General features: G+C 41.7%; 1 protein-coding gene, 1 non-coding gene and 1 pseudogene across 4 annotated transcripts in view; all 3 read right to left on the reverse strand.

Annotated features, from left to right (window-relative positions):
* The window catches only part of LOC102190288 (UDP-glucuronosyltransferase 1-1), a 162429-nt gene that overhangs the window by 51457 nt on the left and 83060 nt on the right, over positions 1–27912 (reverse strand). Inside the window, exon 1 of one of the 3 annotated variants that reach the window (XM_018040958.1) lies at positions 14341–15219. The exons of the other annotated variants lie outside the window; for them this stretch is intronic. Within the exon in view, the coding sequence (XP_017896447.1) occupies positions 14341–15204 (864 nt within the window). The 5' untranslated portion in view covers positions 15205–15219. Of the gene's footprint in view, positions 1–14340; positions 15220–27912 lie in introns of those variants that run through there. 3 annotated transcript variants of the gene reach the window in all.
* Positions 19430–20422, reverse strand: LOC108635608 (annotated as a pseudogene).
* Positions 26173–26244, reverse strand: TRNAC-GCA. The gene has a single exon. It is a non-coding gene; the product is annotated as a tRNA-Cys (tRNA).

The following is a 27912-nucleotide window of genomic DNA, read 5'->3' on the forward strand; positions in this document are numbered from 1 at the left end:
GTGGTTTTTTTGTTGTTTGTTTGTTTGTTTCTTTGTTTTTTAATAATTCTTTTTTTTTCTTTCTTCCTTTATCCTTCTGCTTTTCTTTAATATTGTATCTTTGAAAATCCAACCTCTACTCTAGATTTTTAATCTTTGCTCTTAGGTTTTTGTTGTCAATTTTGTACATTTAAAAACCCAAACTTCACTACCCAAGTTTACCTGAGAGCGAGATTACTGGCTTGACCACTCTCTCCTCCTCTGGACTCTCCTTTTTCTCCACCAGGTGGCCTCTGTCTCTTTTCTCCCCCATCTCTTCTCTATCCAACTCTGTGAATCTCTGTGTGTTCCAGACGGTGGAGAACACCTAAGGAACTGGTTACTGGCAGGATTTGTCTTTCTCCTACTCATTCCTCTCTCTTATCCTCCTGGTCACCTCTGTCTACTTCCTCCCTCTCCTCTTCCCCGTATAACTCTGTAAATACCTCAGAGCGGTCCAGACTATAGAGCACACATAAGGAAGTGACTACTGGCTAGCTTGCTCTCTCCTCTTTTGATCTCACCGCATCTCATTCCAGTTACCTCTAACTACCCCCTCCATCTTCTCTTCTCCTTGTAACTCAGTGAACCTCTCTGAGTGTCCCTCAATGTGGAGAAACTTTTCATCTTTAACCTAGATGTTTTATCATCGGTGCTGTATAGATGGAGAAGTCTAGAGGCTACTGTAAAAATAAAACTGAAAACCAGAAGCAGGAGGCTTAAATCCAAAGCCTGAAAACATTAGAGAACTCTTGAATTCAGGGAACATTAAGCAATAGGAGCTCATCAAATGCCTTCATACCTACACCGAAACCAAGCTCCACCCAAGGGCCAACAAGTTCCAAAACAAGACATACCACGCAAATTCTCCAGCAACACAGGAACACTCCCCTGATCTTCAGTATACAGGCAGCTCAAAATTATCCCAAAACCTTTGATGTCTCATAACCCATTACGGGTCACTCCACTGCACTCCAGAGAGAAGAAACCCAGCTCCACCCACCAAAACTCCAACACAAGCCTCCCTAACCAGGAAACCTTGACAAGCCACTGATAGAACCCCACCCAAAGTGAGGAAGCTCCATAATAAAGAGAACTCCACAAATTACCAGAATATAAAAAGGCCACCCCAAACGCAGCAATATAACCAAGATGAAGAGACAGAGGAATACTCAGCAGGTAAAGGAACAGGAGAGTTGCCCACCAAACCAAACAAAAGAGGAAGAAGTAGGGAATCTACCGGAGAAGGAATTCCAAATATTGATAGTGAAAATGATCCAAAATCTTGAAATCAAAATGGAATCACAGATAAATAGCCTAGAGACAAGGATTGAGAAGATGCAAGAAAGGTTTAACAAGGACTTAGAAGAAATAAAAAAGAGTCAAAATATAATGAATAACGCAATAAATGAGATCAGAAACACTCTGGAGGCAACAAATAGTAGAATAACGGAGGCAGAAGATAGGATTAGTGAAATAGAAGATAGAATGGTAGAAATAAATGAATCAGAGAGGAAACAAGAAAAACGAATTAAAAGAAACGAGGACAATCTCAGAGACCTCCAGGACAATATGAAACGCTCCAACATTCGAATTATAGGAGTCCCAGAAGAAGAAGACAGAAAGAAAGATCATGAGAAAATCCTTGAGGAGATAATAGTTGAAAACTTCCCTAAAATGGGGAAGGAAATAATCACCCAAGTCCAAGAAACACAGAGAGTTCCAAATAGGATAAACCCAAGGTGAAACACCCCGAGACACATATTAATCAAATTAACAAAGATCAAACACAAAGAACAAATATTAAAAGCAGCAAGGGAAAAACAACAAATAACACACAAGGGGATTCCCATAAGGATAACAGCTGATCTTTCAATAGAAACTCTTCAGGCCAGGAGGGAATGGCAAGACATACTTAAAGTGATGAAAGACAATAACCTACAGCCCAGATTACTGTACCCAGCAAGGATCTCATTCAAATACGAAGGAGAAATCAAAAGCTTTACAGACAAGCAAAAGCTGAGAGAATTCAGCACCACCAAACCAGCTCTCCAACAAATTCTAAAGGATATTCTCTAGACAGGAAACACGAAAAGGGTGTATAAACCCGAACCCAAAACAATAAAGCAAATGGTAACGGGATCATACTTATCAATAATTACCTTAAACGTAAATGGGTTGAAGGCCCCAACCAAAAGACAAAGACTGGCCGAATGGATACAAAAACAAGACCCCTCTATATGCTGCTTACAAGAGACCCACCTCAAAACAAGGGACACATACAGACTGAAAGTGAAGGGCTGGAAAAAGATATACCATGCAAATAGAGACCAAAAGAAAGCAGGAGTGGCAATACTCATATCCGATAAAATAGACTTTAAAACAAAGGCTGTGAAAAGAGACAAAGAAGGCCACTACATAATGATCAAAGGAACAATCCAAGAAGAAGATATAACAATTATAAATATATATGCACCCAATATAGGAGCACCGCAATATGTAAGACAAATGCTAACAAGTATGAAAGGGGAAATCAACAATAACACAATAATAGTGGAAGACTTTAATACCCCACTCACACCTATGGACAGATCAACTAAACAGAAAATTAACAAAGAAACGCAAACTTTAAATGATACATTAGATCAGTTAGACCTAATTGATATCTATAGGACATTTCACCCCAAAACAATGAATTTCACCTTTTTTTCAAGTGCTCATGGAACCTTCTCCAGGATAGATCACATCCTGGGCCACAAATCTAAACTTGATAAATTCAAAAAAATCGAAATCATTCCAAGCATCTTTTCTGACCATAATGCATTAAGATTAGATCTCAATTACAGGAGAAAAATTATTAAAAATTCCAACATATGGAGGATGAACAACACACTTCTGAATAACCAACAAATCACAGAAGAAATCAAAAAAGAAATCAAAATATGCATAGAAACTAATGAAAATGAAAACACAACAACCCAAAACCTGTGGGACACTATAAAAGCAGTGCCAAGAGGAAAGTTCATAGCAATACAGGCATACCTCAAGAAACAAGAAAAAAGTCAAATAAATAACCTAACTCTACAACTAAAGCAACTAGAAAAGGAAGAATTGGAGAACCCCAGAGTTAGTAGAAGGAAAGAAATCTTAAAAATTAGGGCAGAAATAAATGCAAAAGAGACCATAGCAAAAATCAACAAAGCCAAAAGCTGGTTCTTTGAAAGGATAAATAAAATTGACAAACCATTAGCCAGACTCATCAAGAAGCAAAGAGAGAAAAATCAAATCAATAAAATTAGAAATGAAAATGGAGAGATCACAACAGCAAACACAGAAATACAAAGGATCATAAGAGACTACTATCAGCAGTTGTATGCCAATAAAATGGACAACGTGGAAGAAATGGACAAATTCTTAGAAAGTACAATTTTCCAAAACTGAACCAGGAAGAAATAGAAAATCTTAACAGACCCATCACAAGCACGGAAATTGAAACTGTAATCAGAAATCTTCCAGCAAACAAAAGCCCAGGTCCAGACGGCTTCACAGCTGAATTCTACCAAAAATTTCGAGAAGAGCTAACACCTATCCCCCTCAAACTCTTCCAGAAAATAGCAGAGGAAGGTAAACTTCCAAACTCATTCTATGAGGCCACCATCACCCTAATACCAAAACCTGACAAAGATGTCACAAAAAAAGAAAACTACAGGCCAATATCACTGATGAACATAGATGCAAAAATCCTCAACAAAATTCTAGCAATCAGAATCCAACAACACATTAAAAAGATCATACACCATGACCAAGTGGGCTTTATCCCAGGGATGCAAGGATTCTTCAATATCCACAAATCAATCAATGTAATTCACCACATTAACAAATTAAAAAATAAAAACCATATGATTATCTCAATAGATGCACAGAAGGCCTTTGACAAAATTCAACATCCATTTATGATAAAAACTCTCCAGAAAGCAGGAATAGAAGGAACATACCTCAACATAATAAAAGCTATCTATGACAAACCCACAGCAAACATTATCCTCAATGGTGAAAAATTGAAAGCATTTCCCCTAAAGTCAGGAACAAGACAGGGGTGCCCACTTTCACCGCTACTATTCAACATAGTTCTGGAAGTTTTGGCCACAGCAATCAGAGCAGAAAAAGAAATAAAAGGAATCCAAACTGGAAAAGAAGAAGTAAAACTCTCACTGTTTGTAGATGACATGATCCTCTACATGGAAAACCCTAAAGACTCCACCAGAAAATTACTAGAGCTCATCAATGAATATAGTAAAGTTGCAGGATATAAAATCAACACACAGAAATCCCTTGCATTCCTATACACGAATAATGAGAAAGTAGAAAAAGAAATTAAGGAAACAATTCCATTCACCATTGCAACGAAAAGAATAAAATACTTAGGAATATATCTACCTAAAGAAACTAAAGACCTATATATAGAAAACTATAAAACACTGATGAAAGAAATCAAAGAGGACACTAATAGATGGAGAAATATACCATGTTCATGGATTGGAAGAATCAATATAGTGAAAATGAGTATACTACCCAAAGCAATTTACAAATTCAATGCAATCCCTATCAAGCTACCAGCCACATTTTTCACAGAACTAGAACAAATAATTTCAAGATTTGTATGTAAATACAAAAAACCTCGAATAGCCAAAGCAATCTTGAGAAAGAAGAATGGAACTGGAGGAATCAACTTGCCTGATTTCAGGCTCTACTACAAAGCCACAGTCATCAAGACAGTATGGTACTGGCACAAAGACAGACGTATAGATCAATGGAACAAAATAGAAAGCCCAGAGATAAATCCACACACATATGGACACCTTGTCTTTGACAAAGGAGGCAAGAATATACAATGGAGTAAAGACAATCTCTTTAACAAGTGGTGCTGGGAAAACTGGTCAACCACTTGTAAAAGAATGAAACTAAATCACTTTCTAACACCGCACACAAAAATAAACTCAAAATGGATTAAAGATCTAAATGTAAGATCAAAAACTATAAAACTCCTAGAGGAGAACATAGGCGAAACACTCTCAGACATAAATCACAGCAGGATCCTCTATGATCCACCTCCCAGAATTCTGGAAATAAAGCAAAAATAAACAAATGGGATCTAATTAAAATTAAAAGCTTCTGCACAACAAAGGAAAATATAAGCAAGGTGAAAAGACAGCCTTCTGAATGGGAGAAAATAATAGCAAATGAAGCAACTGACAAACAACTAATCTCAAAAATATACAAGCAACTTATGCAGCTCAATTCCAGAAAAATAAACGACCCAATCAAAAAATGGGCCAAAGAACTAAATAGACATTTCTCCAAAGAAGACATATGGATGGCTAACAAACACATGAAAAGATGCTCAACATCACTCATTATTAGAGAAATGCAAATCAAAACCACAATGAGGTACCCCTTCACACCAGTCAGAATGTCTGCGATCCAAAAATCTGCAAGCAATAAATGCTGGAGAGGGTGTGGAGAAAAGGGAACCCTCCTACACTGTTGGTGGGAATGCAAACTAGTACAGCCACTATGGAGAACAGTGTGGAGATTCCTTAAAAAATTGCAAATAGAACTACCTTATGACCCAGCAATCCCACTGCTGGGCATACACACTGAGGAAACCAGAATTGAAAGAAACACATGTACCCCAATGTTCATCACAGCACTGTTTATAATAGCCAGGACATGGAAACAACCTAGATGTCCATCAGCACATGAATGGATAAGAAAGCTGTGGTACATATACACAATGGAGTATTACTCAGCCGTAAAAAAGAATTCATTTGAATCAGTTCTGATGAGATGGATGAAACTGGAGCCGATTATACAGAGTGAAGTAAACCAGAAAGAAAAACACCAATACAGTATACTAACACATATATATGGAAATTAGGAAGATGGCAATGACGACCCTGTATGCAAGACAGGAAAAAAGACACAGATGTGTATAACGGACTTTTGGACTCAGAGGGAGAGGGAGAGGGTGGGATGATTTGGGAGAATGGCATTATAACATGTATACTATCATGTAAGAATTGAATCGACAGTCTATGTCTGATGCAGGATACAGCATGCTTGGGGCTGGTGCATGGGGATGACCCTGAGAGATGTTATGGGGAGGGAGGTGGGAGGGGGGTTCATGTTTGGGAACACATATAAGAATTAAAGATTTTAAAATTTAAAAAATAAAAAAATTTTAAAAAATTTTTTTAAAAAAACTGCATTTGGCCACCTGGTGCGAAGAATTGACCCATTGGAAAAGACCCTGATGCTGGGAAAGATTGAAGGTGGGAGGAGAAGGGGATGACAGAGGATGAGATGGTTGGATGGCACCGCCAACACGATGGACATGAATTTGACTAAGCTCCGGGAGTGATGGACAGGGAAGCCTGGCATGTTGCAGTCCATGGGGTTGCAGAGTCAGATACGACTGAGTGACTGAACTGAACTAATAGTTTATGTTCAGATTTTTCTCCAAGGTCAGCTACAGACATAAGTCCTGATAAGGACAGATTCCCCCAGATCAGAGGTGCTCCAGAATTTGTGGGACCAGTTTGAGGTGGGGCCTGTGGAACTGTTTATGTCTTGGGCCAGTGAGGCCTGCCCTGCTATGGAGACAGATGTCCACGTGTACTCAGCAGGATGTGACATCTCCGTGTCCCATCTACCCTGGGGATGATGGGGTAGGGCTTCCAGGGCTGCCCAGCTCTCCCTTGAAATGAGCACCCTCTTCTGTATCCATGGCTTCTGCCAAAGTGACATCCTGCCCTCAGCCACACGACCTGCCAGGCTGACACTTTCTTTTGGAAGAAAGTTTTCCCCCACTTGGGATTCATGTTGATAACACATTTCACCACTGAGAAAATGCATGCACACAAATATGCCTCCTGGATCACACAGGCTGCCACTGTGCCGGGGATGTTTGCCTTAACCATCTTTGGAGGCCTTGAGTCCAGGTTCCAGGATCTCCTACATCAATATCTATGCTCTCTTTTTCTGTATCTTCATTCTGTCCCAGTAACATAATGGTATGTTTTACACTATGCTTAGTTTCAGTCCTCTATTCCCTGTATACTCCTATCATTTCTGTCCCCCATTAACTTCTATAAACAGCCATGAAGCATTTCTTGAGAGTGCAGGATCAAGGCTGCTCATGTCCTACCTTCAGGGTAGAAAGGCATGTGAGAGAAGGAAGGAGGTTAGCTGGAAAGGTGGGACTTCACATTTGTTGCTGCTGAAGCTACTGTCACTGTCATTAGCAAGAGAAGCTACTGGTTCAGTTTCTTTTCACCGGAGAATCTAGTGGCTCCCTATCTGGTAGCAGAAACAGCATAGCCCAGTCTGTTCCCCTTCATTCTGCTAAGAACTCACTGGCCCCTCTTAATCGTCTGGTTCTGATTTCAGTGGACACCTGTTTGCAAGTATCTGATCAATGTTCTGGCTTCCCTCACTGTATTAGCTGCCCTGTGTTTGCCACTGAACCTAACACAGATGAGTGAGTGAGTGAGTGAAAGTCGCTCAGTAGTGTCCGACTCTTTGCGACCCCATGGACTATACAATCCATGGAATTCTCTAGGCCAGAATACTGGAGTGGCCAGCCTTTCCTTTCTCCAGGGGATCTTCCCAACCCAGGGATCGCACCCAGGTCTCCTGCATTGCAGGTGGATTCTTTACCAGCTCAGCCACAAGGAAAGCCCTAACACAGATACCATAAGCTAAGTAAGGAAACACAGCTCACTTAGGGGATTGGAAATGGTGGTGGTGTTTTCTCTCCTATAGGTAGGGATATAAATCTAGACTAGGATAAAATAAACGAAGAAGTATGCAACATCGTGCATGGGAAGATTAACACTCTAACACTCTCGATTTTGCCCCATGGCATCCGGTCCCATCACTTCATGGGAAATAGATGGGGAAACAGTGGAAACAGTGTCAACAGTGTCAGACTTTATTTTTGGGGGCTCCAAAACCACTGCAGATGGTGATTGCAGCCATGAAATTAAAAGATGCTTACTCCTTGGAAGAAAAGTTATGACCAACCTAGATAGTATATTCAAAAGCAGAGACATTACTTTGCTGACTAAGGTCCATCTAGTCAAGGCTATGGTTTTTCCTGTGGTCATGTATGGATGTGAGAGTTGGACTGTGAAAAGGCTGAGTGCCGAAGAATTGACGCGTTTGAAGTGTGGTGTTGGAGAAGACTCTTGAGAGTCCCTTGGACTGCAAGGAGATCCAACCAGTCCATTCTGAAGGAGATCAACCCTGGGATTTCTTTGGAAGGAATGATGCTAAAGCTGAAGCTCCAGTACTTTGGCCACCTCATGCGAAGAGTTGACTCATTGGAAAAGACTCTGATGCTGGGAGGGATTGGGGGCAGGAGGAGAAGGGGATGACCGAGGATGAGATGGCTGGATGGCATCACGGACTCGATGGACATGAGTCTGAGTGAACTCCGGGAGATAGTGATGGACAAGGAAGCCTGGCGTGCTGCGATTCATGGGGTCGCAAAGAGTCGGACACGACTGAGTGACTGAACTGAACTGAAGTAAGCTACACATGTAGTGACAGACCAAGTACAATGTCACTGGGGTTTCTAATAAAAAAAAAAAAAAAAACAAATTTTTTCAACTCACCTAGAAGCATGTGTGGCTTCTGATAGGAATAGTTCCTATCAGACCAATACTACCAAACATATGTGTCATCCAATGTTTGAATAAATTTTTCAAGTTAAAAGAGATAGACTTCATATATATGGTAAGTTATTTTTGGCAAATTGCAAAGAATATTCAATAGAGAAGGTCTTTTCAACAAATGGTGCTTGGAAAACTAGATGTCTGAATGTAAACAATGAATTTGGACACTTACAAATGACATATAAAAGTTGAACTCAGAATGGATCAAAGACATAAATGTAAGACCAAACACTATAAAACTCTTAGACAAAGACATATGACAAAAGTTCACCATCTTGTATTTGGTGAAGCTTTCTTTAAAATTACAACAAATCATAGCTAATAAAAAAATAACACATTGGACTTTGAAAATTTTTAAGTGCATGTATTAAAAGATATTATCAACAGAGTACAAAGGCAAACCATAGAATAGAAGAAAATATTTACAAATCATATATCTGATAAGGGATTAATACATCCCGAATATATAGAGAACTCCTATAACTCAACAATAACAAAAAGACTTAATTCAAAAATGGACAAAGGACTTAGACACTTCTTGAGAGAATATGTGCAAATGACTAATGAGCAATGAAAAGATGCTCAATATCATTAATCATTAAGGAAATCAGATATCACCTTACACCATTAGGAATCAGATCATTAAAAAAAAAAACAAACAGAAAACAGGTCTTGAAGAAAATGTGGAAAAATTGTAACCCTCATGTACTGGGAAAGTTATGGCGATGGGAATGTAATGGTGTAGGACTTGTACATCAGTGTAATGCACAAGTGTAACATACAATGTGCAATGTACAACGTAATGTACATCCCATCTGTGTAACGGTGATGGGAATGTAAAGGGTGTAGCCACTGTGGAAATAGTATGGCAGCTCCTCAAAAAATTAAAAACAGAAATACCAGGTGATCCATCCATTCCACTTCTAGGTATACACAGAAAAAAAAATTGAAAAAAGTCTCAAAAAGGTACTTGTACATCCATATTCATAGCAGCATTATGCACAACTATAGAAGGGAAAGCAACCCATTTCATTGGCAGATAAACATAACAAATTTGGTCTAGCTATGCAATGGAATATTATTTGGCCTTAAAAAGGAAGGAAATTCTGACAACATATATGGTAGCATGATTGAACCTAGAGGACAAGATACTAACGGAAATATGTCAGTATCAAAAATGAAAATATTGTATGACTCCACTAATATGAGGTACCTAGAGTAGTCAAATTTATAGGGACAGGAAGTAAAATGGTGGACTATGGACTATGGAGTGGGGGAAACTGCAGAGATGTTGTTTAAGGGGTATACAGTTCCAGTTTTTCAAGATGAAGAGTTCTGGAGACTGGTTGTACAACAATATGACTGTAATTAATACTACTAAACTGTACACTTGGAAATGGTTAACATGGCAAATCTTATGTTAGAGGTATTTTATCACAATTTAACATTGTTAAAAAGCAAATTTTATGAGGAAAACAGCAGTCATAAACCTCTGCGCAACAATCTAGCAGCTATATGTTTAAAGGAAAAACTATTAAAAATTCCAAAAGCAAATTGAAAATTCAGTTAAATGAAGATATATTTTAAGACATCATTTTCAAAATTGGGTACATTGAGCTTTCTTTAATAAAAAAATTGAAAATGTACATCTTTGGGCTTATCTATGAAACATCTGTGTGTGTCTGTGTGTGTCTGTGTGTGTGTGTGCGTGCACACACTAAGTCGCTTCACTTGTGTCTGACTCTTTACAACCCCATGGACTGTAGCCTGCCAGGCTTCTCTGTCCATGGGATTCTTCAGGCGAGAATACTGGGGTGAGTTGCTATGGCCTCCTCCAAGGGATCTTCCCTCCCAGGGATGGAACATTTACAAATGTTGATCATAGGCTGTCTGACATAGTAGCCACTAACTTCACTTGACTATTGAGCACTTGAAATGTGGATAGTCCAAAGTGATATGTACTGTATGTATAAAAGACATTAATTTTGAAAGGTTACTATGATTTTTTTAATGTAAAATCCCTCATTAATAATTTTATTTGGAGAATGAGTCTAAGATGTCAGACTGGGATGACCTTGAACTCACTTCCTCCCATAGACACACCAATATTACAATTAATAGAGCAAATTTTGATAAGAAAGACCTGAAGGCCAGCAGAAAAGGTCTTCTACAACAAAATATATAAATAAGAAACCACAACATGATGTGTGGGAGTGAGGAGGCACAGTATAATCAAAACCAATACACCTGGGCAGATGATCCACAAATAGAGGATAATTATAATTGCTGAGGCTCTCCCTAAGGAGTGAAGCCTATGAACCCACACTGAGCCTCCCAGCTTGGGGTCCAGAACCAGGAAGAAGAGCGCCCAGAACACTGAGCATGGAAAGCCACTGGGGCTTGCTTTTACTTTCAGGAGAGCCAAGGAACTATAAGATATAGATACTCCACTTTCAAAGGGTGCACACAGAATCTCACACACTCTAGGACCCAGGGAATAAACTATATTCTGAAGGGAGCCTGGATCAGACCCACCTGCTGATTTAGAAGAGCATCACAGAGAGGCAGAAGGCAAATAGAGATCATCCTGGGGATATAGATACTGACCGTTGCCTTTTTGGGGAGCTACATTTTACCCCAAAACACTGCACTGGCAAGTGCCACTTTTGAATCATATCTATGGCATATTAGCCTTAGGACCCAGCCTCACCCATCAGCCTGTCAGCACCAGTACTATGTTGCCTCAAGTATAGCAGAGAGTTGAGTGGAGATACAAACTGGTTCACTAACAGGATAACTGTCTTAAGACTTGCTGAGATCCCAGCTACCTGGGACATGGACTCATCACCAGAAGTCCCAGGACCTGGCCCTGTCCTCCAGGGGGCACAGGATGTGGAATCACCTACTAGTGCACTAGCATCAGCCCAGGGAACCCTGGGCCACAGTCCACCCTCCAGCATACTGATACCAGCTCCAGCCCCCAGGCCTATAGCAAGACACTCCAGGACGCAGAAACCAGTGTGTCACCATTAGATATGCATATAGACAGATACGGCCACAACATAGGAGCACCTGAATACAAAACGCAAGTATTAACAGACATAAAAAGAGAAGTTGACAGCAAACAACCGTATTAGTGTACTTTAAAATTCCACATACATTAACAGACACATCTGCTGCTGCTGCTAAGTCGCTTCAGTCATGTCTGACTCTGTGCAACCCCATAGACAGCAGCCCACCAGGCTCCCCCGTCCCTGGGATTCTCCAGGCAAGAATATTGGAGTGGGTTGCCATTTCCTTCTCCAATGCATGAAAGTGAAAAGTGAAAGTGAAGTCGCTCAGTCGTGTCCGACTCTTCGTGACCCCATGGACTGCAGTCCACCAGGCTCCTCCATCCATGGGATTTTCCGAGCAAGAGTACTGGAGTGGGGTGCCATTGCCTTCTCCGAATAGACACATCATTCAGATAGAAAATCAGTAAAGGAACACTGGCCTTAACACTTTAGATCACTTAGATTTAATCGATATACATAGACCATTCCATCCAAAAGCAGCAGTATACACATTCTTTTCAAGGGAACATGGAACGTCCCCCAGGATAGATCACATGTAAGGCCACAAAACAAGTCGCAGCAAATTTAAGAAAACTGAGATCATATCAAGCACATTTTCCAGCCATGATGTTATGAAACCAAAATTTAACTACAAAGAAAAAACTGCAAAAACACAAACACATGGAGGCTAACCAATGTACAACAAACAACCAATGGGTCACTGAAGAAATCAAAAAGGAAATTAAGAATACTTGGAAACAAATGAAAATGAAAACTCAATAATCCAAAATCTGCGGGAAACAACAAAAGCAGTTTTAAGAAGGAGGTTTATAGCAGTACAAGTGTACATCCAGAAATAAGAGAAATCTCAAATAAATAACCTAACCTTATACCAAAAGTAAATAAAAGAATATATGAAATCCAAGACAGTATACAGAAAAAAATACAAATAAGAGCTGAAATATAAAAGCTAAATGAAATGAAGAACTATTTTTTTGAAAAAAATAAAGAAAATTGATACACCTCAATTTTCTGAAACTTCACCCAGATTTATCTGGAGAAAAAGAGAGACAGTCAAAATAAATCAGAAATGAAACAGAGAAGGCACAACCAACACCACAAAAATGTAAAGGATCATAAGATCTTATTGTGAACAAAAATAAACCAAAAAATGAACAAGTAGCAGACATGGACAGATTCCTAGAAATGCACAATCTCCCAAAGCTGAACCAGGAAGAAATAGAAAATAGCAACAGTCTAATTATTGTAATGGAGTTCAGTTAGTATAAAAAGATTCAACAAAAAATGAAAAACAACAAAAACATTGAGACCAAAAGTCATGAAAGTTAATATAAATTCACTGCATGTGACATGGATGGGCAAAATCATGATTAACTCAGTGGATTAAGAAGCAACTGCCCCCAAGAGTCTTATTTCAATTAAACCCAAATATTCAGGGTTAGCATAAGAAGACTCTGAAACTATGAGGAAAGCAGTAATTCCCATAATGGAAGCTTGGGGTCGGGCAGACTGGGCTGGGGTAAGTTTGATGATGTGGTCAGAATGCTTCCTCTTTGAGACTCAGTTCTCAGCATCAAGTCGCCACCATCACTGTGCTCTTAGGCTCAGCTTTACCTCCCCTCCACCCTCACCACTAGCCTTGGAGGACCCCAGTGTCCCATTTGAAGATCTACATGACATGCAATCCAACACTATAGGACACCACGTTTTTCTCCAGACACCAACACCTAGTCAGAAGACTTCCGGTCAGCACAGCTCCATCTCTGAAAAGCTGAGTCTATCACTCCTTTCTCCGACCGCAGAGAGCCCAAATTCTCTATCCAGCATTGTCCCACTTCCACTTAATTTATCTGACCTCTCTGAAACTTCTGTTTCCTTTAGGTGTCAGGTCTCCAGTGATCACACCTCAATCTCTTCCAAGACAAAACTGCTAAGGATTATCAGTCAATAAATGCAGGTGGCCAGTTCTCTCACCCTTCAGTTGAACACCTCAATGAAAAATCCCTGATGGGTGGATTCACAGCTCAAGTTCTCTGCTTCTACTCATCTGGATAAAATTTCACACAGTTATAACAGTACCTTTACAAAGGACAATCATGGTTGAGCCACACCATTTCTTATCAACCTATTATTGCCATTACCTCTGCCTCTCATTCCTCTCAAAGACTATTATAAACCTTTACTACACTACTGGACGTACTTTAACAACTTCTCTCACCAAAGATTGCTAGAAGGAGCTTGAAAGTTAGAAATCTTTAGAAAGATCAGTAGATAAGAAAGAACCTGGAAGTAAGTCATTTTAAAAAAATATATTTCACTAGGGAATTCTCTGGTGGCCCAGTGGTTTAGATTCCAAGCATTCACTGCCAAGGGCTTGAGTTCAATCCCTGGTGGGTGAACTAGAATCCCACAAGATGTGTGGCAAGGCATAAAAATTTTTCTTAATTTCTTTCATTAAAAATAATATGTTCCACTTGAAACACTGATTGAATAAAGGCAGCAGTACACACCTGAGATAATGGTTTCCTGTTGCCACAGTTGATGCCCCCAATGAACACCATGTTGGGCATGATCGGCCGCGGGTAGTCCATCACAAAGTCTCCTCTGAACAGCCACACGGATGCAGAGCCAAAAATCTCCCCCAGCGACACGTCTCTCTGAAGCAGCTCAGAGGCCATACGTGCATAAGGAGTGAAAGAAAAATGGCAAAGGTACTTCAGGGCCAGAGGGTAGAGCATGTTCTTGACCCTCTGGAAGAATGTCATGTGGTCTGAATTCCTTGTTAACAACGTAGGAACATAAGAGAAAGGGTTTGGGCACGCTGTGCCCTCAGTATCTAAGTCACAGGGAAGGAAACGCAAGAAAAACACAGCAGGAATGGACAGGTACTTAGCCAGCACTGCCCCACACGGGTAAACAGGGTCCGTTAAAACCACATCGAAGGAACTGGCATTCAGGTCTCTGATCAGTTCCTTGTTATGCAACAGTGCCTCACAAGACCTTGCAAAGACCACAGATGCATTTTTTGTAGCTTCAGCAGTTTTCCAAAACAGTGTTAGAAAATTCACTCTTTCAAAAAACAGATTAAACCGGCCCATCATGAAGTAATTAAAATCGTCCTGGGTGTAAGGAATGGCGTAGGTTTTCTTAATGAAAAAGTCCTCTGCCTTGACGCGCACATTGACCTCCGGAGCAACGACCACTGCTTGATGACCTCTGGCGTGGAGCTCCCGCACGGCCTCCCGCATGCTGAGCCAGTGGCTGCCCTCCATGGGGGCCACCAGCACCTTCCCAGCCTCGGCCCATCGCCCGACGCACACACAGAGCAGGAGTCCAGCCAGCACCTGCCGCCGAAGCTGCAGCCCCAGGGCCATCTCTGCACAAACCAGAAGCTACTGAGTCTCTGGTAGGGCTGTGCTGCCTATATTTGTCCCCTTATCTTTATTTTATCATCAAGTCACTTAAGCAAATTGCATGTCATTGGAAGGCAGTGTGCCCTCTATACATTAATCATTATAAGGTAAGTCTATGCCTTGTTTTCATCACCTCTGGTTACACCTTGTGAGAAAGATCCCTCCGCCTTATCTTGGAAAAACTCCGATGACTCTGCTTCTTGCTCTGGGGGGCATTCTAGTTCACTCGCTCGCTCTTCATCCAAGACCCAGAGCAAGGCTGTGTCAGCAGGATCCCTTGGTCACCTCCGACCTCTCTGCTAATCAATTGGGCTGGACTGAACTCTAAGCAGTTACCTGCGCCCCAACCCCCACCCAGATCCTCTGCTGATTTTGACCTTATCTGAGAACTCTTTAAACTCTTTTACCCCAATTCACTGGTGAATTTGGAGCACATCCAGGGAAATACATGATATTCCTAAGACAGCTTTCTCTCAGTAGGGAGGGGACACTGGCTGTCAATTTTTCTCCTGGTCCACCCTGGGACATCTACTGCAATGTTTGGGGGAGAGTTTTTGATTGGAGCAGATGTCACATATAGAAACATCTGCAGTAGAATGGCTGTTGGACAATTCTGTATCTACTTCATGGAATAAGAGCGACTGTAATCTAAAGTATCAGTGGGCTTAGCAATGACAATAACCCTTAGCAATGACACACTGGGGTCAGAGAGGGCCAGTCCCCAATGTCAGCTCACCCTAGGACAGGAGCGAGCACTCTCCTGGCCTCAAAGAAGGCTCTCTGGATTTCTCTTATGATGCGGATGGTGCCGATCTTCCACTACTCTACTTAGGAACTGGAGTGTACGTGAATCTGGGCCCCTGGTACACCGTATACTCTGCGTTCAGATTTTTCTCCGAGGTCATTTACAGACCTAAGTCCTAATAAGGACAGATTCTTCAGAACTGAGGGGCTCCTGAATTTGTGGGAGCCTTCTCAGGTGGGGCCTGTGCAACACATTGTATCTTGGGCCCATGAGGTAGCCCTGCCACAGAGACTGATGCCCACGTGGACATCTCCGTATCCTGTCCACCCTGGGGATGATAAGGGCGGGCTCCCTGTGCTGCCGAGTGCTCTCTCTCACTGAGCACCCTCTTGTGCATATATCAGTTCAGATCAGTTCAGTCACTCAGTCGTGTCCAACTCTGCGACCCCATGAACCACAGGACACCAGGCCTCCCTGTCCATTACCAACTCCCGGAGTCCACCCAAACCCATGTCCATTGAGTTGGTGGTGCCATCCAACCATCTCATTCTCTGTCATCACCTTCTCATGCCTTCAATCTTTCCCAGCATCTGGGTCTTTTCAAATGAGTCAGCTCTTCGCATCAGGTGGCCAAAGTATTGGAGTTTCAGATTCAGCATCAGTCCTTCCAATGAATATTCAGGACTGATTTTCTTTAGGATTGACTGGTTGGATCTCCTAGCTGTCCAAGGGACTCTCAAGAGTCTTCTCCAACACCACAGTTCAAAAGCATCAATTCGTCAGTGCTCAGCTTTCTTTATGTTACAACTCTCTCATCCATACATGACTACTCCAAATACCATAGCCTTGACTAGACAGACCTTTGTTGACAGAATAATGTCTCTGCTTTTTAATATGCTGTCCAGGTTGATCATAGCTTTTCTTCCAAGAAGCAAGCATCTTTTAATTTCATGGCTGCAGTCACCATCTGCAGTGATTTGGGAGCCCCCCAAAATAAAGTCTCTCACTGTTTCCACTGTTTCCCCATCCATTTGCCATGAAGTGATGGGGCTAGATGCCATGATCTTAGTTTTCTGAATGTTGAGCTTTGAGCCAACTTTTTCACTCTCTTCTTTCATTTTCATTAAGAGGCTCTTCGGTTCCTCTTTGTTTTCTATCATAAGGGTGGTGTCATCTGCATATCTTAGGTTCTTGATATTTCTCCCGGCAATCTTGATTCTAGCTTGTGCTTCATCCAGCCCAGCATTTCTCATGATGTACTCTGCACAGAAGTTAAATACGCAGGGTGACAATATACAGCCTTAATGTACTCCTTTCCTGATTTGGAACCAGTCTGTTGTTCCATGTTCAGTCCTAACTGTTGCTTCTTGACCTGCATACAGATTTCTCAAGAGGCAGGTCAGGCGGTCTGGTATTCCCATCTCTTGAAGAGTTTTCCATGGTTTATTGTGATTCACACAGTCAAAGTCTTTGGCGTACTCAATAAAGCAGATATAGATGTTTTTCTGGAACTCTCTTGCTTTTTCAATGATCCAGCGGATGTTGGCAATTTGATCTCTGGTTCCTCTGCCTTTTCTAAAACCAGCTTGAACATCTGGAAGTTCACGATTCACGTAATGTTGAAGCCTGGCTTGGAGAATTTTAAGCATTACTTTACTAGCATGTGAGATGAGTGCAATTGTGCATTAGTTTGAGCATTCTTTGGCATAGCCTTTCTTTGGAATTGGAATGAAAACTGACCTTTTCCAGTCCTGTGGCCACGGCTGAGTTTTCCAAATTTGTTGTCATATTGAATGCAGCACTTTCACAGCATCATCTTTCAGGGTTTGAAATAGCTCAACTGGAATTCCATCACTTCCACTAGCTTTGTTTGTAGTGATGCTTCCTAAGGCCCACTTGACTTTCCAGAATGTCTGGCTCTAGGTGAGTGATCATACCATCGTGGTTATCTGGGTGATTAAGATCTTTTTTTGTATAGTTCTTCTGTGTATTCTTGCCACCTTTTCTTAATATCTTCTGCTTCTGTTAGGTCCATACTGTTTCTGTCCTTTATCGAGCCCATCTTTGCATGAAATGTTCCCTTGGTATCTCTAATTTTCTTGAAGAGATCTTTAGTCTTTCCCATTCTATTCTTTTCCTCTATTTCTTTGCATTGATCACTGTGGAAGGCTTTCTTACCTCTCCTTGCTATTCTTTGAAACTCTGCATTCAGATGGATATATCTTTCCTTTTCTCCTTTTCCTTTAGCTTCTCTTCTTTTCTCAGTCCATGGAATTCCCCAGGCCAGAAAACTGGAGTGGGTAGCCTTTCCCTTCTCCCAGGGATCTTCCCAACCTTAGGATCAAACCCAGGTCTCCCACATTGCAGGTGGATTCTTTACCAGCTGAGCCACTAAAAAGCCCAATCTAGCTCTGTACACCCCCACATTTTTCTCCAGACACCAACTCCTGGTCAGAAGACTTTCGGTCAGCACAGCTCCATCTCGGAAAAGCTGGATCTATTATTTCTTTCTCTGATCATAGAGAGCCCAACTTCTCTGTCCAGTATTATTTCATTTCCACTTAATTTATTTGACCTCTCTGAAACTTGTTTCCTCTGGGTGTTAGGTTTCCCGTGATCACACTTCAATCCCTTCTAAGACAAACCACCAAGAATTATCAGGTCAGTAAATATATTTCATCAGTTCTCTCAGCCTTCATTTGAACACCTCAATGTAAAATCCCTTATGGATGGATTCATAGCTCCAGTTCTGTGCTCCTACTAAGCTGAAGAAAGTTGCACAACAGTTACAACAGTACCTTTACAAGGGATAATCATGGTTGAATCACACCATTTCTTGTCAACCTGTTACTGAACGTAATCTCTGCCGCTCATTCCTCTCAAAGTGAAAGGGAAGTGAAATTAGCTTGGTCATGTCCAACTGTTTGCACCCCATGGACTGTCAGGACTGTAGCCTGTAGCCTGTCCCTGGACATCTCCAGGCCAGAATACTGAAGTGGGTGGCTGTTCCCTTCTCCAGAAGGTATTCCCAACCCAGGGATCAAACCCAGGTCTCCCACATTGCAGGCAGATTCTTTACCATCTGATCCACCAGGGAAGCCCCAGAATACTAGGGTGGGTAGCCTATCCCTTCTCCATCAGATCTTCCTGAGCCAGGAATCAAACTGGAGTCTCCTGCATTGCAGGTGGATTCTTTACCAGCTGAACTAATAGGGAAACCCTTTCAAAGACCATCACAAACTTTTACTACACTACTGGAGGCATTTTAACAACTTATGTCACCAAAGACTGCTAGAAGGAATTTGAAAGTTAGACTCTTTAGAAAGAACAGTAGATAAGAAAGAAGCTGGAAGTAAGTTGTTTCCTAAAAATATATTTCACTTGGGAATTCCCTGGTTGTCCAGTGGTTAGGACTCCAAGCGTTTACTGCCAAGGGCTTGGTTAAATCTCTGGTGGGTGAACTAGGATCCCATAAGATGTGAAGCATGGCATACAATTTTCTTTAATTTTTTCGTTGAAAATAATGTGTTCCACTTGGAACACTGATTGAACAAAAGCAGCAATACAGACCTGAGATAACGGTTTCCTGTTGCCACAGTTGAAACCCCCAATGAATACCATGTTAGGCATGATCGGCCGCGGGTAGTCCATCACAAAGTCTCCTCTGAACAGCCACACGGATGCAGAGCCAAAAATCTCCCCCAGCGACACGTCTCTCTGAAGCAGCTCAGAGGCCATACGTGCATAAGGAGTGAAAGAAAAATGGCAAAGGTACTTCAGGGCCAGAGGGTAGAGCATGTTCTTGACCCTCTGGAAGAATGTCATGTGGTCTGAATTCCTTGTTAACAACTTAGGAACATAAGAGAAAGGGTTTGGGCACGCTGTGCCCTCAATATCTAAGTCACAGGGAAGGAAACGCAAGAAAAACACAGCAGGAATGGACAGGTACTTAGCCAGCACTGCCCCACACGGGTAAACAGGGTCCGTTAAAACCACATCAAAGGAACTGGCATTCAGGTCTCTAATCAGGTCCTTGTTATACAACAGTGCCTCACAAGACCTTTCAAAAGCCAAAGACAGATTTTTCGTAGCTGTCATAGTTTTCCAAAACAGTGTTAGAAAATGCACTCTTTCAAAAAACATATTAAAACTGCCCATCAGGAAGTAATTAAAATCATCCTGGGTGTACGGAATGGCATAGGTTTTCATGGTGAAAAAGTCCTCTGCCTTGATGTGAACATTGACCTCCGGAGACAGGACCACTGCCTGGTGACCTCTGGCATGAAGTTCCTGCACGGCCTCCCGCATGCTGAGCCAGTGGCTGCCCTCCATGGGGACCACCAGCACCTTCCCAGCCTCGGCCCATCGCCCGACGCACAGACAGAGCAGGAGTCCAGCCAGCACCTGCCGCCAAAGCTGCAGTCCCGGGGCCATCTCCACATAAACCAGAAGAAACTGACTTTCTGATCAGGCTTTGCCTCCTATATTTGTTTCGTTTACCTTATGATTAAGTCACCTGAGCAAAATAGCATGTCATTGGAGGCGCTGAGCCCTCTGAACATTAATCATTACAAGATAAATCTATGCCCATGTTTCACCACCTCTGGTTTCACCCAAAGAAAGATCACTCCCCCTTATCTTGGAAAAACTCCTCTGACCTGCTGCTTCCTCTGGGGAGCATTCTAGTTCACTCTCTTGTTCTTCACCCAGACCCAAAGAAAGGCTGTGCCTGCGCATTCCCCTGATCACCTCCTATTTCTCTGCTAACCGTGTTCTCTGGGGCTGGACTGAATGCTGAGGAGTCACTTCTGCCCCAGCCGCCACCCAGAACCTCTGCTGAATGTGACCTTATCTGAGAACTCTATTTAAACTCTTTCTCCCTATTCATGGGTGAACTCAGAACACCTCGAGGGAGATATTAATACATGACATTGCTATGACAGCTTTCTCTTAGCGAATAGGGGACGCTAGCTGTCCATTTTTTCCTGTTCAACACTGAGACACCTCTTGAAATGTTCAGGGTAAAATCTATTGGGACAGCTGTCAAACATCCAAATATCTGGAGGGATCCTTGAGGAAGAGAGCTAAAGAGTTGGTTAATTTTATTTGCACTTCATGAAATTAGAATTGCTGTTATCTAAAGTGTCAGTGATTAGATTGGTTAGTTTCTGTGATTGTGGTTTCAGTCTGTCTGCCCGCTTGATGCCCTCTCTCAGTGCCTACCATCTTATTGGGGTATCTCTTAACTTGGACATGGGGTGTCTCTTCATGGCTGCTCCAGCAAAGCCCAGCCGCTGCTCCTTACCTTGGAGGTGGGGGACATGGAGAATCTCCTCTCGAGATTATCTCCAATCTAATCACATGGACCACAGCCTTGTCTAACTCAATGAAAACTAAGCTATGCCGTGTAAGTCCACCCAAGAATTGATGCTTTTTTTTTCCCACAACACTACAGTTTATTTATTTAATTTTTTTTTTGGTGGGTGGACACACCATCCCTTTATATCCCAAACATGAACCCCCCTCCCACCTCCCTCCCCACAACATCCCTCTGGGTCATCCCTGTGCACCAGCCCCAAGCATGCTGTATCCTGCATCGGACATAGACTGGTGATTCGATTCTTACATGATAGTATACATGTTTCAATGCCATTCTCCCAAATCATCCCACCCTCTCCCTCTCCCTCTGAGTCCAAAAGTCTGCTATACACATCTGTGTCTTTTTGGCTGTCTTGCATACAGGGTCATCATTGCCATCTTTCTAAATTCCATATATATGTGTTAGTATACTGTGTTGGTGTTTTTCTTTCTGGCTTACTTCACTCTGTATAATCGGCTCCAGTTTCATCCATCTCAACAGAACTGATTCAAATGTATTCTTTTTAATGGCTGAGTAATACCCCATTGTGTATATGTACCACAGCTTTCTTATCCATTCATCTGCTGATGGACATCTAGGTTGTTTCCATGTCCTGGCTATTATAAACAGTGCTGCGATGAACATTGGGGTACATGTGTCTCTTTCAATTCTGGTTTCCTGAATTGATGCTTTTGAACTGTGGTGTTGGAGAAGACTCTTGAGAGTCCCTTGGACTGCAAGGAGATCCAACCAGTCAATCCTAAAGATCAGTCCTGGGTATTCTTTGGTAGGACTGAAGGACTGATGTTGAAGCTGAAACTCCAATACTTTGGCCACCTGACGCAAAGAGCTGACTCACTGGAAAAAACCCTGATGCTGGAAAGTTTGAAGGCAGGATGAGAAGGGGATGACAGAGGATGAGATTGTTGGATGGCATCACCGACTTGATGGACATGGGTTTGGGTGGACTCTGGGAGTTGGTGATGGACAGGGAGGCCTGGTGTGCTGCAGTTCATGGGGTTGCAAAGATTTGGACACGACTGAGTGACTAAACTGAACTGAACTGAACATTCCAGGTTCCTATGAAATATTGCTCTTTACAGCATTGGACCTTGTTTCTATCTCCAGTCCCATCTACAACTGGGTGTTGTTTTTGCTTTGGCTTCATCTCTTCATTCTTTCTGGAGTTATTTCTCCACTGATCTCCAGTAGCATATTGGGTGCCTACTGACCTGTGGAGTTCATCTTTCAGTGTTCTATCATTTTGCCTTTTCATACTGTTCATGGGGTTCTCAAGGCAAGAATACTGAAGTGGTTTGCGTTCCCTTCTCCAGTGGATGATATTTTGTCAGAACTCTCCACCAAGACCTGGACTGGAGGAAGCACAAGCTGGAATCTAGGTTGCTGGGGGAAATATCAATAACCTCAGATATGCAGATGACACCACCCTTATAGCAGAAAGTGAAGAACTAAAGAGCCTCTTGATGAAAGTGAAAGACAAGAGTGAAAAAGTTGGCTTTAAAGCTCAACATTCAGAAAACTACGATCATGGCATCTGGTCCCATCACTTCATGGCAAATGGATGGGGAAACAGTGAAAACAGTGAGTGACTTTATTTTTCTGGGCTCCAAAATCACTGCAGATGGTGACTGCAGCCATGAAATTAAAAGACGCTTACTCCTAGGAAGGAAAGTTATGACCAACCTAGACAGCATATTAGAAAGCAGACACATTACTTTGTCAGCCAAGGTCCATCTAGTCAAGGCTATGGTTTTTCCAGTGGTCATGTATTGATGTGAGAGTTGGACTATAAAGAAAGCTGAGTGCAGAAGAATTGATGCTTTTGAACTCTGATGTTGGAGAAGACTCTTGAGAGTCCCTTGGACTGCAAGGAGATCCAACCAGTCCAGCCTAAAGGAGATCAGTCCTGGGTGTTCATTGGAAGGACTGATGTTGAAGCTGAAACTCCAATACTTTGGCCACCTGATAAGAACTGACTCACTAAGAACTCAGTGACCCCTGTTAATTGTCTGGCTCTTAACTGCATGTCATAAAGGTTACGGGACAACTTTCTGGCTTCTCTCACTGTGATCAGCTGCCCCGTGTTTGGCACTCAACCTACATGGATACTATGAACCAAGTGAGGATACACGGTGCACTTACGGGATTGGCAAGAGGTGTGGTGTTTTCTCTGCTACAGTTAGAAATATACATCTAGACTAGAATAAAATAACTGAAGATGCATACAGCCTCATGCATAGGGAGATTTAACACTCTGACATTCTTGATTTTGCCCCCAAATTAAGCTATAGATGTAATGGCAGATCGAGCAAAATGTCACCAGGATTTGTATTATGAACAAAAATATATATATATTTTTTTTAATTCACCTAAAAGCATTTCTCTGGTAGCTCCGATGGTAAAGAATCTACCTGCAATGCAGAGACTCAGGTTCCTAGGCTCAGGAAGATCCCCTGGAGAAGGGAATGGCTACCCACTCCAGTATTCTTGCCTGGGAAATCCCATGGACAGAGAAGTCTGGTGGGCTACAGTCCTTTGAGTAGACACAACTTAGACACACTTAGCTCTAAACAACAAGAGTCAGACACAACTTAGCTCTAAACAACAAGAACAAAAAGCATTTCTGGCTTCTGATAGGAGTAGCTCCTATCATATCAATATTCCCATACATATTTGCCACACAACTTTTAAATAAATTTTTCAAATTAAAAAAGATAGACTTCACATATATGGTCAAGTTATTTTTGGCAAGGGTGCAAAGAATATTCAAAAGGGACAGTCCTTTCAGCAAATGGTGCCGGGAAAACTGAATGTCCAAATGTAGACAATGAATTTGGACTCTTACAAATGCCATATAAAAGTTCGGCTCAGTTTGGATCAAAGACATAAATGTAAGACCTAAACCTATAAACCTCTTGCATTTCACAAAGATTTCTTGAAAATTACACCAAAGCATAGTTGATGAAAAATTAACAAATTAGACTTCATGAAAAAATTTTAAGTGTGTGCATCAAAAGATATTGTCAACAGAGTAAAAAGGCAAACCATAGAATGGAAGAAAATATTTATGTTTGATCCCTGGGTTGGGAAGATCCCTTGGAGAAGGGAAAAACTGCCCACTCCAGTATTCTGGCCTGGAGAATTCCATGGACTATATAATCTATGGGGTCGCAAAGAGTCGGACACGAAATATATCTGATAAGGGATTAATATCCAGAACATACAGAGAACGCCTATAACTCAACAACAGAAGACCTGACTCAAAAATGGACAAAGGACTTAGACATTGGTCATATGCGCAAATGACAAATGAGCAATGAAAGATGCTCAACAGCATTAATCATTAGGGAAATGAAAATCAAAACTTCAACAAGATGTCGGGTCACACCCATTAGGATAGCTATCATAAAAATAAAAGAAAGAAGAAAGATAACAAGCCTTGGAGAGGATGTGAAGAAATTGAACCCCTCATGTACTGTTGCTGAAAATATAAAATGGTGTAGCCGCTGTGGAAAACAGGATGAAAGTTCCTCAAAAAATTGAAAAAAAAAGCAGATGATCCAACCATTGCACTTGTACAATACCCAAAAGAATTGAAAACAGAGTCTCAAAGACGTATTTGTACAGCCATGTTCATAGCAGCATTATTCACAATACCCAGAAGATGAAAGCAACCCATGTTCACTGGCAGATGAACAGATAGATAAGCAAACTGTGGTTTGTCTATACAATGGATTATTATTCCATCTTTAAAAGAAAGGAAATTTGAACAACATATACACAACACGAATAAACCCAGAGGCCAGCCTGCTAAGTGAAATACTAAGTATCGAAAAGAAAAATACTGTATGATTCTACTAATATGAGGAACCTAGAGTACTCAGATTCATAGAGACAGAAAGTAAAGTGGTGGTTCCCAAGAACTACAGAGTGAGGGAAATGGGGAGATATTTAAGGGGTACAGAGTTTCAGTTGTTCATAATGAAGCATTCTGGAGATTGGCTGCACAGTACTGTGTGTATAATTAACACTATTAAACTGTACACATACAATGGTCAAGCTAGTAAATCATGCTGGGGTATTGTGTCACAATTAAACATTTTGGACAGGCAAACTTTATGAATAAAACACAACGGTCGAAACTTTGTGTGCCAATCTAGTAGCCATATTTTTAAAGTAAAAACTATAAAAATTCTAAACATAAATTGAAAAAATTCAGTTAAATTAAGAAATATTTTAAGACATCATTTTCAGAATTAGGGATGTTGGGTTTTCTAACAAAAAATGAAAATATACATCTTTTGGTTTATCTCCGTAATGTTTACAAATGTTGATCATATGCTGTTATTGTAGCCACTAGCTACACATGACTATTGAGCACTTGAATTATGTAGAGTATAAATTGATATGTCTGTAAGTTAAACTATACACCAGATTCTGAAGACTTAGCATGAAATTTTTAAATGTGAAGTATCTCATTAATTAATTTACACTGAGAAAAGTGGCCAAGATATCGGACTGGGGAGACCTTGAGATCACTTCCTCCCTCAGGCACACCAATATTACAATTTACAGAATAAACATTGATGAGAAAGACCTGATGACTAGCTGAAGAAGTTTTCACAACTAAATATGTAAAGATGGAATGACAACAAGATGTGTAAGAGGGGTGGTGAAGTGAAGTGACTCAGTCGTGTCTGACTCTTTGCGACCCCATGGACTGTAGCCTACTATGCTCCTCTGTCCACAGGATTTTCCAGGCAAGAATACTGGAGTGGGTTGCCATTTCCTTCTCCAGGGGATCTTCCCAACCCAGGGATCGAACCTGGGTCTCCCGCATTGCAGGCAGACGCTTTACCACCTGAGCCACCAGGGAAGCCCAGAGAGAGGTGGAGACATGGTATAATCAAGACCCATACCCCTGGGCAAACAGTCCACAAATGTGGGATAATTACAACTGCAGACCTTCTCCCTAAGAAGTGAGGGATATGACCCCACATTGGGGTCCCAGCATGGGGGTCCAGAACCAGGAAGAGGAGCTTCCAGAATGTTGGGTTGGGAAGGTCAGCAAGGCTTCCTTTTAGGAGAGCCAGGAGCCATAAGGCATAGAGACTCCACTCTCAAATGCATGCATGCTTAATTACTTCAGTCATGTCCAACTCTCTGCAACCCCATGACCACGGCCAGCCAGGCCCCTCTGTCCATGGGCTCTCCAGGCAAGAACACTAGAGTGGGTTGCCATTTCCTTCTCCACTGATAAAGTATGAAGTGAGTGAAGCGAGTGAAGTGAAGTCGCTCAGTTGTGTCCAACCCTTTGCAACCCCATGGACTGCAGGCTACCAGGCTCCCCCATCCATGGGAACTCTCCAGGCGAGAGTACTGGAGTGGGTTGCCATTTCCTTCTCCACCACTCTCAAAGGGTGCACACAAAATCTCACACACATTAGGATGTAGGGAAGAAGTAATCTGAAAGGAACCTGGGTCAGACCCACCTGCTGATATTGAAGAACCTTCCAGAAAGGCAAAAGACAAACAGAGATCATCTTGGGATATAGATATGAGCAGCAGCAATTCTGGAGAGCTTCATTCTTCCACAATGATACTGTGCCAGCAAGTGCTGTTTGGATCATCCCTCTACATTATTAACATTGGGACGCAGCCTCACCCATCAGTTAGTCAGCACTAGTACTAGGATACTCCAGGTCAAGTAGCTAGTTGAGTGGAGACACAGAGTCATCCACTAGTAGGGCAGCTGCATTAATCCTCTGAGAACAGGCCACCTGGGACCTGACCCCATCCACCAGAAGGCCCAGAACCAGGCCCTGTGCACCATAGTGCCAAGGAGCTGGACTTACCTACCAGTGCACCAGCACGAGCCCAGGACACCCTTGGACCTCACCCCACCCTCCAGCAGACTGACACCAGCTCCAGGAAACTTGGGCTCTATAGACAGGGACTCCAGGACCCAGATTAACCTACCAGTACCATTAGATATATATGCAGACATATCTGGCCCCAACATAGGAGCACTTAAATACAAATAGCAAGTATTAGCAGACATAAAAAGACAAGATGACAGTAAGCAACAATATTGGGGTGATTTAAAATCCCACATACATCAATGGACACAGCATTCAGACAGAAAACCAATACGGAAACACTGGTCCTAAACAACACATTAGACCAGCTAGGCTTAATAGATATACACAAGACATTCCATCCAAAAGCAGCAAAATACACATTCTTTTCAAGTGTGCATGGTATATCTGTCTTGATAAGTCACACAAATCAAGTGTTACTAAACTTAAGAATACTGAAATCATATCAAACACCTTTTCCAACCATGATGTTATGAAACTAAAACTGAACTACAAAAAAAAAAAAAGCTGCAAAAACACATGGAGGCAAAACAATGTGTTACAGTCAATGGGTCACTGAAGAAATTAAACAAATACCTCAAGACAAATAAAAATGAAAATATGACAATCCAAAAATCTATGGGAAACAGTAAAAGTAGTTCTAAAAGGAACGTTTTTAGCCATAC

The sequence above is a fragment of the Capra hircus genome, chromosome 3, assembly GCF_001704415.2.
Source record: "Capra hircus breed San Clemente chromosome 3, ASM170441v1, whole genome shotgun sequence".
NCBI lineage: Eukaryota > Metazoa > Chordata > Mammalia > Artiodactyla > Bovidae > Capra > Capra hircus.